This window comes from Rattus rattus, chromosome 9, assembly GCF_011064425.1.
Source record: "Rattus rattus isolate New Zealand chromosome 9, Rrattus_CSIRO_v1, whole genome shotgun sequence".
Lineage (NCBI taxonomy): Eukaryota > Metazoa > Chordata > Mammalia > Rodentia > Muridae > Rattus > Rattus rattus.
The window spans coordinates 17,018,373-17,033,682 of record NC_046162.1 but is presented as its reverse complement, the minus strand read 5'-3'; the positions used below and the strand labels follow the sequence as shown (position 1 = coordinate 17,033,682).

Sequence of the window (15,310 nt, the reverse complement as noted above, 5' to 3'; positions counted from 1 at the left end):
ATGAGTCGTCAGTCCTGCAGGCTAACGTCCATCCTTCCACTACAGAATAAGTTGTCGGGAGCGCAACTTCAAAGACAGGTCTGGTCCAAAAGTTAAAGGCCTGCAGGTTGGAGGCTGGGAGCAGGCAGTTGCTAGGAATGTGGTTGACCCCACAATGGGGGAACCACCCAAAGCAGTAGAACCCCATCCCAGGCCTGTCCGAGACTTTTCCTCTACACGGGGCTCATAATATCTGGATTAGGAGTAGCTGCAAGATCAGACTGGATGAAGGGGCAGGGCAGGGTGGCCCACTGTCTTGATTAATCAATTGGCATAGGGCATCTCAGGATGTCAGCATTTGTGTTTTAAGATTAAGGTGGTGGCCAGGGACGGTTGTACACACCTGTGATGTTTGTACTCATGGAGCAGAGGCCGGAGTATTAGAAGGTAAAGGTCAGCCTTGGCTACAAGAAGTTTTTGAGACTCTGTCTCAAAAAAACAAGAGGGACTGGAGAGGTGCCTCAATGGTTAAAAGCACAGGCAGGCTGGTCAAGAGGGTTGATTCTCAGCGCCCACACATGAACTCTAGTTCCGGGGGAACTGAAACCCTCTTCTGGCCTCTAGACATGCTCATGGTGCACATCTATACATGCAGGCAAAACATTCAATCACATAAAAAAGAATTAACCAACCAAGACTGAGATGGTGGTACGGTGGGGGGAGTGATTTGAACTGCACAGGGGGCAGGCAGCACAAAAGGGGGTGTCTTCTGCAGAGGTCACCCGGGTGTGCTATTGAAGCAGGGCCGACGTTGCTCAGTGACCACCGGATTGCCATAAATGAATGATCACGGACTTTCTCCATGCCTAAGACCACAAATTCATTAGCCTAAGGTATAAACTACTGACAAAGCTGATGTCTGCATTAGAAAGCCTCCGCCAGTGCTTCAGGCTAAGAGCGCAGGGTGGAGGCTCCTGTGTGGAAGAAAGAGCCTTTCCCACAGAGTGCTCACCCCAACACAACCTGGGGTTGGCTGGCTCTAGGCAGTCCCTCCCAATTCACACTACCTACCAGAGAAGTTTCCCTCATCCCACCAGTCCCACCAACCGTGCTTTATCGGGGTCTGGAGAAAATGACCACAGCTGAGGTCACGGTTACCTCCCCGGTGAGCAGAGCAGGACTTCTGCTGCTGGTCCTCCAACACCTTGTATGCGGTCACAGACGTGGCTCTGCCTTCTTGGGCCAGCTCCACCTTGTCTATCTCGAGAACTCACCGCCCCCACCACAAAACACCAGCTTTCAAGGCTCATTTGAGGTACATATTTTCCTAAATACATGCATTAAGCACACACTGACACCTTTCCAAATACAGGGACTGGAACTGCATTCCATCAAAAGATCTTCATTTTAGTCAACCCAGGAGGCCTCTCCAAACCAGGAGACCCCAGCCAAAGGGTTCATCTGTCTTCTGCTGGGCAGGGACTGCTGTGAAAAAGCCTCTTAGAGACGTTTAGGACTGGAACCAGCACTGGGGACAGTGTGGTTCTCTGGGTTGGTCATGATGTGTGCTCAGAGAACTCTGGCTGGGCCACTTGACAGACCCTGGGGAGACTGAGCAGTCTTGGGTGTGGCCCCACATCTGAGATTCTCAAAGAACAAGTCTCACTCCTCAAGGTTGTTTGAAGGAGCCCTGTCAGCTACAGAAAGGAGCTAAGACTTGTGTTCATCAGCTGGTGTCCTCCGCCCACCTGAGGCAGACTGTTCTGTAGTTGCTCTGAGTGAAAAGCAAGGTGCCTGTCAGAGGCTGGCTGATCTCAGGACAGTAGCTACCTATTAGCCAATGAAATGGAGGGACCAACCTGGCAGAAGTGGGCCAGGCCGTGTCCCTAGTGTGACAGCCAGCTCCTGCCACCTGTGGGTTTTCCAAGGTAAGTCAGAAGTGAAGATTTTACATCAAACCTCTTGACTTTAAAACACTTGACACAGTTAGCAAACCAGGTAACAGTGTGAGCATGTGACAGGTCTGTAAGCCCCTGAGGTAACTGTCTTCCTCCCGACTGAGGGAGGGTACAGCCACCACCTGTCAAAGCCATGTTTTCCCTTATTTCTGTATGTCACAATGTCCTTTAGGAATCGGACACACTCTTTAAAGCAACTTCATAGATGCAAATGGAATTTTAGAAGATTGGGATTGTGAAACATCACTTGGACACCAGTCATTTGGGCATGTTGGACATGATCAACTCTAACAGGCTGTTTGTGGATATTCTGAGACAGGTCTCCTGTATCTCAGGCTTGCTTTCAACTAAATATATAGCTGAGGATGACCTTGAGCTTCTGCCCGCCTGCCTCCACATTCTACAGTTGAGAGACTACAACTGTATGTTCTCGAGCCTGACCGGTTTATGCAGTGCCAGGGATCACAACCAGGGCCTCCTATGTGCTAGGCAAGCTCGCTGCAAACTCAGCCTCATGCTAAGCCCATGAGCTGGCTTTCTGTGGTTGCTCAGGCTGCTCTGAGGAAGTATTTGAGATGAAGCACTGCTCAGGATGGCTTACAAGGTTTGTTCTAGAACTTCACTCCTTTGCTTTACCCAACAACCTCTGAGCACATCGTTGTTTATCTTTGTGCTTCTCAGCTTCCTGGTGGGGGGTTAAGAGGGTCCAGAGCTTCATCACCAGCCACATCTGACTCACCCAAGTTAGTCCTGACACTCTTGAGTTGTTCAGACCAGCTCAGACCAGGGTTCCAGCCCAGTGTCCTACCAGCAGGGCTCCAGCATCTTACAAACTCAAGTACCTAGGACGGACGCTCATCACAGGAAGTTCTTACTAGGCTGGAATCCAGGATGTTTGGCAAGTACTTAAAAACAATTAAAAGGACTCAAACCTGTGATCCTAGCCTTTAGGAGGGGAGTTCAAGGCTAGCCTGAACCGCACAGTAAGACCCTGCTTCAAAACAAAACCACCCACAGCACTCAAAATACTCTTAGCCTTCTGCACGTCTGGAGATCAGGAGACTGGTGGCTGTGTGCTTAGCTGCTACACCAGAGCCACCTGGCAGGGGGAGCTGTATATTTTTGGTAACAGCTTTTTAGGAGAATTGACACAGCAAAAAGCTCACCTTTCCCAAGTGTAAACCAATGGCTTAGGCAGAGGGGTCATTGTTATTTACCTGCTACTCTTCCCAGCACTGATGTAGACGGGTTTGGAGACCTGGGCTCTGTTTAGGCTGGGCACCTAGGCATGGGAACCATGTGACTAGCAATGGCCATCTCCAAAGGAGATGTCAGCGGTGTCTACAGTGGGGTTTGATCACCACAGTGGGGATGGGTGCTACCCGATCTTTTGGGCAGGCTTCAGAACACTGGGCATCACACTGTACATAGGATAGCTCTCACTTTAAGGACACTATAGGGCTGGAGAGATGGCTCAGCAGTTAAGAGCACTCGACTACTCCTTTTCCAGAGGTCCTGAGTTCAATTCCCAGCAACCACATGGTGGCTCACAACCATCTGTAATGGGATCTGATGCCCTCTTCTGGAGTGTGTGAAGACAGCGACAGTGTACTTATATATAATAAATGAATAAATCTTAAAAAAAAACCAAAACAACACTATATACCTAGATGTTCACAGTGATAAAGACAAAAAGTCCCTCTGCCTTCATGTGTGCAACCACTTGAGATCCCCAGGCCCAACTCTCAGGAGTCTTTTCAAACAGCTAGGCTCGGTGGCGGCTATCTCAAGCATATGTCTCAAAACTCAGCCAGGTGGTAGTACACACCTTTAATCGTAGCACTCGGGAGGCAGAGCCAAGTGGATCTCTGAGTTTGAGGTCAACCTGGTCCACAGTGAGTTCCAGGACAGGAACTACACAGAGAAACCTTGTTGGGGGTCGGGGAATAAGCTTCACTGTGTACTTTCACTCTTATACCTTGTATTCTGACTTGGGGTGTGGCTGTACACTAATTTCATGTACGAACCAAGTTCTAGGGTGATGGTTTCCACTTTGCCATGACAAACTATTTTAAGCAGGGTCGGTATGGTCCACCACAGGCCACCTAGTGGCTGCTGGGCATTTAAAAACTGGCATTAGGCCATGCACTGCATCATATATAGAGCCCACAGGCCACCCTTCACAGCGGGCGGCCCTAGGATCCCTAGGAACAGTTTTCTACCATCCCTGAGTAGGGAAGCTGTAAGACTCAGGCCAAACACACCTACCTTCCTCCTGCCTCATTCTCTCCCTCCAGAGAGGCATCCAGGTTGGTAAGGGAGCTCACCAGACCCTGCAGTTGGTGGCTAGGCTAAAGGTCCAAGTGGATCCATGTGAGCCCAGGCAGCAGGACTAAAACCCCTTCACTTCATCAGAAAAGGGGTCAAGTAAGAGGCGAGATTCTGGGAACAAATGCTAGAGAACTTGGCAGAGATAGGCTCTGGTAGGCAAGATGATTTCAGAGCACATAGACAGGACAGTCAGAGACAGGAGGGTGTGGAGCTAGAGAGAATGGGGTGGCTTATTCAGCTCAGCACCCCCTTCCAGAGCCAGCCAGCAACACCCAGCACATACGAGGCAAGACTACAGAGCCTGGTGGTGGTTTGGAATTCTTTTCTCTTTTGTTAAAAGAGGGGTAGGAAATGGGGACCAGGTACCCCTGGGCTCTGGGAAACAGGCATGCAGGGAACCCTTGCAGGCAGGGGCTGGGTAGAAGAGTCCTGGAGTTTCCCATAATCCTTTGCAGGAAACAGCAATGCTGGCAGATAAGGAGGTGGAGTGAGGCAGGGCCCTTCAAACAACAGGGTGGCGGGCCAAGGGGCTTGGGGCTCACTCTAACATGCAAAGTCCAGCTGCCCCATAAACTAGGTTGCTTTTGAAGAGCGACATACGTATAAATACATAAGACACAGCTACACGCACACATGCGGAGAAGGCTCTGCATTCCCAAGGGTAGGGATCTAGGCCTACTGGCCCCAAGACAGGAGTCAGCCATGTGTCTGCCACCAAGTGATTCTCTGAAACACTCCAGGTGGTGGGGCCAGGCAGGTAAGTCTTCGTTGGGATGGCTGCTTGGTCTCCAAGGTGCTGCCCACTAGGCACCCAAGCCACTTTGAGTCAGATCCATGCGAGCTGGGGGTGCCTGTGCTGTGAACTTGCGTGCGTGCAGCTGAGTGCTGGCACAAGACTGCCTGGCTAGAGTCCAGTCTCTCCCCTCCAGGGCTCTGGGGTTTAGGGGTGCAGACAGAGGAGGGGTGAAGGGGCCCACGGAGACATCCTCTCCCCCACCCCACGGGGTTCTGGCCTCCGGGAGGGGGGAGGGGCCTCCCTTATCTCTCTGCCTCCATGGCAGGGTGGGCCCTTGGTTCTGAGGTGGCCTGTTGGGGAGCCAGGGGAGGCCAGTCTGAAGTCGGGGAAGGGGGTGCCGGAGTCCACAGGGGCGGCTGCGGCTGGTGGTGCTGTGGGCCTCCTGGGGGCGAGGCTGCAGTTGGCCAGCTGGGTGTTGCAAAGCTGCCAGTGGCATGGGGGAAGTGCGGTGGGGGTGACGTGGCCGACGTGGCCATTGGGCTGCCGCTGCTGCCACCACCGTGGAAGCTTTCAGAGGCCTTGAGACGGGAGAACATGGTGAGGGCATCAGGGAAGTTGGGGGGCGTGGCAGGGGTGTTGGCGGGAGTGCACATCTGTGGGGGAGAAAGCACAGACGGAGGATTGAGCACCCTGTCCTGGTGGGGCCTTTGCTGTCTCTAAAAAGGAGACATGCCCAGAAGTTACTGGGAGTTACTTGGGTTGCATATGGCCCCAGCTGGCCCACCACCCAGGTTCACAGGAAAAGGCATCTAGAAAGATGGGTTAGTCGGGCTTCATGGAGACCATACCACCTGGCACAGTGCCTGCTGCCTTGGCTCTGAGGCTTTCCAGCCCGTGGTCAGTATGGCAGCCCTGGCAGACTGCCTGGCGGGAGCGGAGCTCCAAGAGCCAGTGTTCTCCAGGTTCTGCAGGGCCCAGGCTGCCCACACTCCTACCTCATGTGAAGAATGCCTTCATTCCAGCGCCCACCCTCTTCCACCTGAGGTTTCATTAGGTGTAGCCAGTAAGCTCAGCCTCCCCCTACCCGGGCTGGGAGCCACCAGTGTTGCCACTTTTGGGTCTCCAGGGGACACTTACCATCTGGTGGTGGTGGCTGTAGGGGATGTTGGTCTCCTGGAAAAAGGCGCTGAGGGCTGTCTGCAGGGAGAAAGGCTGTGCTTACCCTCTACGACCTGTCCACCCATCCCACTGGGACAGGGTGAACTGAGGTCCAGCAGTGTGTCGGTGACCACATGAGGAGGTCTCGTGGAACTCCCCGCAGGATGGACAGGCAGTGAAGACACAACATTGTGCTTCCCACCAGTCGGGTGGCTGTGGCCTAATGAACCCTCACCCCACACCCTAGCATTGTCACTGTGGCTTTTCTGGACTCTATTGTGGCCTGGGTCTTTCACCCCAGTGGGGGGAGGGGAGCACAAATCTCCACTCTTCTCTGAGTCTCTGTATCATATATGAACCAGGGGACTCTCAAAGAGTGAGTCTCGGTGGAGAGGGTAGAAACTTCTTAGCATAACTTCTGTCTCTGGAGGGATGTCCCTAACATGGACAGCTAAGGGTGACCCAGAAACTGAACCCCTAACAAAACTGAAGACTGCTCCCCTGACAGCTTATGGGACAACTCCCTAACCACCTGTTGTTCCAAGCTACAGCCTCACCAAGCACAGCTCTATCAAAGCAAGGACACACCATCAAACCTAGAGGCTGGAATTGGTGTCCTCCCTCTTACCGAAGGAGAACTGAGGATGAGTGACAAGACCCTTGGCCAGCATGAGGTGAGAACAGGAACAGAACCCTGGACTGGGACTCTAGGCAAATACTCAGGACTGGCCAAAGAGTGTGGTGAAAGAGGACTCAGGGTGAAAAGCATGGTCACTAGGGAAGGTGGCCTCAGGGAACCCAAAGGATAGTGTCTGTATTGACCATGTCCTGCCTTGGCCCGATTCAGGACAAGAGGAAACTGGATGCTGTTGTGAAAGTGCTGGGTGAGGACAGCTGTCAAGTGGGTGAGGGGTCCTCTGGAGCCTGCTAGGCTCCAGCCTCTAACCACTTCTCTACCTAACCAAGAGCCAGGGGGAGTCCAGGAAAGCCAGCAGGACTTTGAGCCCCTCTGACTTCACACCAGAAACCCAGTCTGACTACTGGGCTTGCTCTTTTTTTTTTTCTCTTCAAATATATTCAAATGAATTATTCTGGGCATACCCTGCTGGAGACACCCTACACCAAGGTTCCCAAACAGCGGAGTGGGGATGAACCTGTGTCACTCAAGACCCCCTGGCAGGGGCAGCTGCTGCTCTAGCCCAGGACCCCAACATGATACACCTGGTCCTGTCCTCCAAAGGGCACTGTGAGTTCTCCATGGAGAGGGGCCCCCACCCCCAGCCTCTGCCCCCATTAGCACCTGAATCTGAGAATGTGACCCAGAAACACTGCCTGGTTCTGGCAGGAGGGTGGGGGAGGGCTAACCATGAGGAACCCCTCACTCCTAGGTAGATGCCTCAGGTCAAGGGGAGCTCACAGCCCACTCTTCATTTTGTGCACAGTGACAAGGAGACTCTGCAAGCCCAGAGGGCAGAGAACCTACCTATGTCAGTCTGTTTCCAGGCTGCAGGAAGTCCCTGCTCCTCCTAGGACAGTTTTCCCTAATCTTGGTAGCCATATATTTCAGTCCATTCCGTCCAGCCTGTCCCACACTGATGGGCTGAGTCTTCCACACAACCCATTTCCCACGAGACACCTGCCTGCCCAGCCTCAGGCAAGGACCTGCGAGCACAGCCACTCGGCTCCAGCAACTGCCATGAATGTGGTTTTACAAGTTTTACCACATCCAACCCCAGAGACAACAGGGCAGATTAAGACTGTTGCAGAGCTCCTGGGGTGGAGCTGCAGGGGGGAGGGGTTAGAGGGCAGAGCATTCAGACCGTAGAGGCTGACAAACACTGCTACCTCCAGGGGTAGGGAAACTGAGGCTAAGAAAGAATGTCTCCCCTCTCCTGCGTCGGGGCATTGGCTTGGAAGTCTAGCAGGGACTAGGCAAAGAGAGCAAAGGCTTGGGTTTACAGAGCTGGAGGGGCTACTGTCTTCCTGGGCTCGGGAGGTCTGATCCTGCACCAGGAAGCAAAGCCTCGGTCTCCACTTCCTGGCTCTTCCTAGAGAAAATGGGACGGCTCCCATTGGGAAACCAGGCTCTGGGGTCTCCAACTGGGCACAGATTACTAAACTGGCTCTCGCTGTGACTCACACCTGTAAGGGACACAGCTCCAAGTCCTCTAGCCTCATCTTAAAATGCCCACAAGGAGTGAATGTGGAGTTTTGAGTTAGAGGAAAACAGGCATCCCAGTAACTCAAAAGACTGGGCACATTATTCTACCGGTCAAGAGAAACCTGGGAGTAGGTGGGGGCCAGACTGACATTCCCATCTTCTGTCTAAAATGCCCTAAAATTAGTGAACCATATAGTACATCACCCCAAAGGCACAAGTTCCTTTGTCAGGCCCGAGGATACCCAGGCCTTTATAAGGATCTTGCCCCAGTGACACCATTGGAGTGGGCTACACATATACAGATTCTCGTAATTTGCTCTTAGGATCCTGCACACCACCCATACACTCCATGCCGTGTGTGTGCACACACCGCACCATACCCAGCATGGCCACCATCAGCAAACCACCACCTATGTACACGCTGCACACAAACACGACACAAGGGTATCCTACATCAGACACGCACTCGTGCCAGGCTTCGAGTCCGCACACGCGCCCACATGCCCACAACCTTCGATGTGCCCTGCTGACGCCCAAGCGCGGTGCGTGCGTAAATACAAATCCACATGTACGTGTGCGCACACGCCGAAAGCCGCCCCCCGGGCACACGGACCCCAGGACCGCTCACTCCGAGCGACTCCGCCTCCGGCCAGGCCCTGGGCATCTTACAGGCGGCCGCTGCTTCGTCCTCAGCCGTTACCGAGACCGAGGGTGGGGGGGAGGTGTCCGGTCCAGATCGCTGGGTTTCCGGGACTCGGGCCTGGCGATCAGTGAAACCCGCAGCCCGCACCCCGGCACGTGTCCACACCGCCCGCGCCCGTCCCTGGTTCCCTTACGCACCTCAAACTGCCAGTGGGCCGCCTGCAGCAGTTGCTTCGCCTGATCGGCCGCACAGCCCGCCGTCAGCACGAACTGGTTGATCATGACCTGGTGTTTGAGCTCGTCCATGTTCACGGACATGGCGCCGCCGCGCAGCCCGCTCCGGCCTCCCTGCGCGCTAGCCTCACGCGTCCACCATTAGCGAGCCGGCCCCGGCTAATACAAATATTTACTGTGCGCTCTGACTCACCGCGCCTTGCTACCGGGCGGCCGGCGAAGCATGCTGGGATGTGTAGTCCGCGACGCCCCCGCCGAATGGACCGGGGAGGAGCGTGGACGCCCTCTTCCTGGCTGATCTCAGTGGGGAGTGCAGCCCCTACCCTAGGCTGAGATGTGAAATTGGGGACCAGGGACCACAGCACAAGCTTGCCATATCACTGGGCCCCGGGGGTCCTGTATTCTGTTGTGGTTTGCATCACAGTATTAGTAGGCACACTCTTAGGGGGCTCCCTGAAAGCTTTGGTCCTACTCCACTGCCCTAGGCTGCAAGGCTCCTAAAGTCCTCAGCCTTAGAAGACGTTCGGTGTAGCAGAGCATCTGCCTTTCAAGGTGCTGCTAGAAATCACCACCTCCTGGAAGCCTTCCAGAGCACGCAAGGCAAAGCATCCTTGCCTGACTCTTGGCCTGTCCTGCAGGAAGAGCGTCTAGGAAAAAAAAAAAGAGACTGCCCCTGCTCTGGAGCCTTGGAGTCCCCTTCCTTTTGACTTCCACTTTCCCACGCAAAAGAAGAAAAAGTTCCAGCAGCCTGCAGTCTACAGGACCGCGGGGAGCACGTACGAAAGCGGCCACGACTGCCAGTCCCATAATGCCCCGGTTTATTTGCATCTTTCTGTCCCGGTGACGTCACCTGAATGAGGCCGCGACTGTACCAATGGGCCGCCACGGGGTGTTAGGACCTGGCCATATAAGGTAAACAAAGCTGGCGGCCCAATGAGGCGGCGGCGGGGGCGGGAGCATCACGTGGCGTGGGGGCGGGGTCGGAGCAGGGTGTGGAGTGTTGCAGGCTGTGTTTACAGCCCCGCACACGCCGCTTCCGGTTGACGTCGCGGGTGGGAGAGTGGCGGGTCGGAAGCGGAAGAGTCGCCCAGAAGCTGGGGAAGAAGGTTGGCGTTCTTCCCCCGGCTGAGTAACGTTGGCTGGGTTCTTTGCTCTCCCTGGCCTCGCCGTCCGCTTCTTTGACCTGACCCCCTGCTGAATAGAACCAACCGGGGGTTTGACGTTAGGTCAGAAAACTCGAGCAAATGGGGCATTCATTATACTGACCCTGCCCCAAGGAAGTAAGCGCAGGCCGCGGGAGCAGACTGCGGGCTACTTAGACGTCGTTTTAATACACCTGATCGCTTGTTCCCTGCTAGGACCACTGAGGCCATAAAGGTGTGGGGCGCAGTTGATACCTAGGAAATAGCGGGTGTTCTTCCTAGCCCCTCACTCCTAAGGACTGTCACATCGGGTGGCTGCAAGAAGATGGGAAGTAGGTGGGCAAGTACTGAAATTCGGCCCCTGGGCAGGATTGTACGGAAGGAAGGAGGTGGGGAGACTGGGAGGACTCTTGAGTTAGAGCTGGGAGTTTAGTTTATGGGTAGCAGCGGGACAAATGAGTGTCTCTCTTTCTTTCTTTTCTTTTTTCTTTTTTCTTTTTCTTTTTCTCGGAGCTGGCGACCGAACCCAGGGCCTTGAGCTTGCTAGGCAAGCGCTCTACCACTGAGCTAAATCCCCAACCCCGTGTCTCTCTTTCTTAAGCATCTTTCCCATCTGTTCACGGAAAGTAAGATTTCAGCCTCTTTGCTGCCTTTTGGGGGATCACTCAGCACTGTTCTTTGCAAAGCAATAGTATCAAAATATTTTTTTTTGCTCTTGCTGAGAACGTGCCTTTATCTCTAGGAAGCACCGAGCTTGTGTGTTGTTGTAGGCAAAGCCAACACACAAGGAAATCACAGTAAGAAGCAGCTCGGGTTCCACTGTTGCCATGGTGACTGTAACACAGCCCGAAGGAAGGTGGGTAGGTTGGTAGCCAGACAGACTTGGATGGCATTTTTGACCGCTGTTTCTTCATGTTCCTCTCTTGTGTGGGAACTCTTCTCACTGTGCAGTGTTGGGTGGATGAGCATGGCAGACCTAGCAAAAGGCCTGGAACTACTGTGTTCAAGACCTGGCATGCATCTTTTTTCGAATCCCGCGTTGGCCACTCTAGGGAGTGTGATCCTCATTTTTATAATTAAGTGAGCTCACGATAGATTTCATCCTTTAACTGGCAACATTTAGAGCTAAAAGAAAAGAACAGGCATCCAGTGAGCCAGCTGCATCTTTCTGGCAAAGGAAGCTGAGTATTGGGTTGGGGGACCTTTTGTTCATGGATGTAGGAACACACACACACACACACCCCTACCTTTTCCAGTCACCTCAGTGGCTTGCTTATCCCAGAAACAGCTACTCCGTGCAGGTCTTGCACTGGCAGAACAGATAGAGCTGACAGAAGGATAGGTCACCCAGCTCCCAAGTTACCCGACCTAGGTTGTTTTTCCCAGGAGTGGCAGGGAAGGAAAACAACATTGTTTTCAACTACCATTTGCTTGACTGGAGGGTAGACTTTGGATTTTTTTAGCAGTCTGTGATGTGACCTGTGTGCAGGGCCAGGAGAGTGTGAGAGAGAGAGAGAGGGAGAGTAGGGCATTTCCAGCCTTCTCTTACCGAGGGTCAGGTAAGTTGAGACATGTCCCAGAGCTAGTCAATGGAGGTGTGGTGCTTCCTCTAGTCTGCAGGCTCCTTTATTCTGTCAGTTGATCTCTGCTGCCCGACTCATCCACTATAGCTGCACAATAAATATTTGTTAAATAAAATTAACTCAAATGTTGATAGTGGAGCTTATTTTCCTCAGGGTGTGGGCAATTGCTCGAGGGGCTTTGGAACACCTGAATTCAAACTTTTTTTTTTTTTTTTTAAGAGAAGTAAGCCTTTATTTCCATCTTTCTTAAATTAAGCAGGCTGACTTGGTGTGAGGGGCTTAGTCGAAGAGACGGAATCCCATATCCTCATCTGATTCCTCCGACTCTTCCTTTGCTTCGGCCTTGGCTGGGGCAGCAGCAGCCCCAGGGGCCGCAGCTGCAAGTGCAGATGGATCGGCCAGGAAGGCTTTGACCTTTTCAGCCAGTGAGAAGGTGTAGTCAGTCTCCACAGACAAAGCCAGGACCCTCTTGTATCCATTGATGATGGAGTGAGGCACTGAGGCAACAGTCGGGTAGCCAATCTGCAGACAGACGCCGGCCACATTGCGGACACCCTCTAGGAAGCGAGAGTGCAGGGCCTGCTCTGTGATGTCCAGCACCTCAGGGCTGTAGATACTGCCGTTGTCAAACACCTACTGGATGATCAGCTCAAAGGAGAAGGGGGAGATGCTCAACATGTTCAGCAGTGTGGCTTCGCTGGCTCCCACCTTGTCTCCAATCTTTATCAGCTGCACATCGCTCAGGATTTCAATGGTACCTCTGGAAATGTTAGTGGCAATGCCTAAAACTTGGAAGAAAGAGCTCTTCTCAGTCCCCAGACCAGTGTTCTGAGCATGCGCAGTGACCTCACATGGCGCGAGGGCACCAGCTCCAGCGGCAGCTGGCACCTTATTGGCCAGCAGCATGTCCCTAATCTCGGTGAGGTCCTCCTTGGTGAACACGAAGCCCGAGTTCCCCCGGATGTGAGGCAGCAGTTTCTCCAGAGCTCGGTTGTTCACCAGGTGCCCCCGGATGGCCTTGCGCATCATGGCGTTCTTGCCCATCAGCACCACAGCCTTCCCGCGGAGGGACATGGCGGATCTGCTGCATCTGCTTGGAGCGCACATTGTCTGCTCCCACAATGAAGCATTTTGGGTAGTCATCCAAAAGTTGGATGATTTTAAGGAAGTAGTTGGACTTCCAGGTCGCCCTGTATTCCCTGGGCATCACGGCAGTGCGTCAGGGATTGCCATGCGGGGTTTAAAGACGATGTCACTCTAACGAGGACGCCTGGCGAGCTGTTCAAACTCTTTTTTTTTTTTTTTTTTTTTTTTTTTTTTTCTTTTTTTTTTGAGCTGGGGATCGAAACCCAGGGGCTTTGCTTCCTAGGCAAGCACTCTACCGCTGAGCTAAATCCCAACCCTGAATTCAAACTCTTAAGAACAATGTTTAGTGAGACATCTCTTTGGTGGAAACAGTTCCCCATTTCCTTGACAATCAGAGCCCTCAGGACTTTCCCTCTCCATGATCAGGGAGGGCAGTATTAGGGCACGCATTTGTGTGTGTGTGTGTGTGTGTGTGTGTGTGTGTGTGTGTGTGTGTGTGCGCGCGCGCGCGCGCGCGCTCGTTAAAACATTCATGTAGCATATATACCATGAGCATATATACCATTATATATATATATGTATATATATATATACCATTATACATATATGCATAAGAGTGATAGGATTTCACAAGAAGGAACTTTCCTTTTTTTGATTTTTAAAGAAGACTAAACCAGGTTTGGGTGTCTTAATTAAGCTCATTGATCCAAGAGTTCAGCATATTTAAAATAGAGAAGGTTTATCCCACCTCACAGTTGCAGGGTGTGGTCTGTTGTGGCAGAGTAGTCAAGGTGCAGGGAGTTGAAGCAGCTAGTCCCATCACATCCGAAATCAGGAAAATGGGATCGATACTCACTTCACCTCCATTTTTTTTTTAATATTTTGTTTTATATTTATTGTATGTTTATGTGGGCGTGTGAATGCCATGGTGTGGAGCGCAAAGCAAAACTTCTGGAGTCAGCTGCCTTCTACTCTCTGGGTTCTAGGGATCAAACGCAGGCTCAGTGGTGAGCGCCTTCACCTGCTGTGCTCTCAGCGGCCTAGCCTTCTCTATTTTAGGCAGTCCAGGGTCCCCTGTTTAAGAAATGCTACTGCTCAGCACAGTTAAGATGCGCCTTCCTACATCAATGAGTACAATCAAGGCCGTTCCCACATGGATGCCTAGGCAAGCCTCTCCAGGTACTTGTGCTTCTATTAGATTGACAGTCAACACTAGCCATCATACTATCTACTGTGTGACTGGCATAGGGCCCTTACTCGTTTGTACAGTACTTTCCTGTAGTGTAAGGTAAGTTGGGAATGAAAATAGAAAATGGAACGCCAGAGTGCTAAGTAAGAGAATATGTTTAGATACCTCAGGCAGGATGACCGCATCTGAAAAGTGTTTGGTCCCAAGGTTGGGTGTGGTTATGCATGCTTACACTCAGTACTTAGAATTATGAGTTGGAGGCCAGCCTGGGCTACAGACAGGCATTATGGGGGCCAATGTAGAGCTTATAGGATAGATATGCTCAGGTTACATTGAACACCTGGACTCTACCTAGTGGGTCATTTCATTTGTTTCTTAAGATTTATTTATTTTATTTACATGAGTACACTGTAGCTGTCTTCAGACACACCAGAAGAGGGCATCAGATCGCATTACTGGTGGTTGCTGGGATTTGAACTCAGGACCTCTGGAAGAGCAGTCAATGCTCTTAACTGTTGAGCCATCTCTCCAGCCCTGGGTCATTTCATTCTCAGCTTTCCAGATTTTTGGTGAAATTGAAATTCTGGTTGCGATATCCTGGTACAGTTGCAAATGCAAGCTCAGTGACCCAAGATGTGCGTGGACTCACTTCTCCCGTGTATCAGACAGGTTGCTCGGCAGGAGTATGTTGCTATGCAGCTCTGTGGTGGCTGACACACTCGAGCCAGGCAGTTATGGTTCATTTGCAGCTCAAGTTGGTTGCAGTTTGTGCCGTGGTCACAGAGAGGGTGGTGGGATGCTGAGGAACTGTGGAGTTTCCAGTGATTGTCTTCAGAGTTCAAGAAGATGTCTCTCCCTCAGGCACAGCCTGTGAGCTAAATGTATTGAATTGCAGCCTTGGTGCAATTTCATCATCAGGGCCTTGTTTTCATTAGTCTAGGCATGTTTCCACAACAGTCATTAGTGTTTGTTAAGCCTTGTGATTCTTAATATGTTTATGAAAAGATGATGGGTCTTGGTCTCAACTGGTCCATAGTGCTAACTTGCTGCTGTAGTTTTGAGTTTGAAGAAATTCAGAGAATACAGTTACCCTATAGAGTAGTGTTAACCA

At 52.1% G+C, this 15,310-nt stretch overlaps 1 protein-coding gene and 1 pseudogene across 1 annotated transcript; both read right to left on the bottom strand.

Annotated features, from left to right (window-relative positions):
- Positions 1–4,573: 4,573 nt before the first annotated feature.
- On the bottom strand, positions 4,574–9,948 carry Ubald1 (UBA like domain containing 1). The gene is made up of 3 exons (XM_032913253.1): positions 9,164–9,948; positions 6,142–6,201; positions 4,574–5,657 (listed from the first exon to the last, which is right to left on the bottom strand). The coding sequence occupies exons 1-3, from the start codon at positions 9,281–9,283 to the stop codon at positions 5,307–5,309; spliced, it is 531 nt and encodes a 176-aa protein (XP_032769144.1). The 5' UTR covers positions 9,284–9,948; the 3' UTR covers positions 4,574–5,306.
- A 2,180-nt stretch (positions 9,949–12,128) lies between these two features.
- LOC116910135 lies at positions 12,129–13,146 on the bottom strand (annotated as a pseudogene).
- Positions 13,147–15,310: the final 2,164 nt, after the last annotated feature.

Bases quoted from the DNA above. Each gene is read 5' to 3' on its own strand.
- Ubald1 (XM_032913253.1), bottom strand. From the start codon at position 9,283: ATGTCCGTGAACATGGACGAGCTCAAACACCAGGTCATGATCAACCAG. The intron at 6,202-9,163 runs GTGCGTAAGGGA...TTCTCCCTGCAG, and splicing joins CGGCCCACTGGCAGTTTGAG to ACAGCCCTCAGCGCCTTTTT. The intron at 5,658-6,141 runs GTAAGTGTCCCC...TCTCCCCCACAG, and splicing joins ACAGCCACCACCACCAGATG to ATGTGCACTCCCGCCAACAC.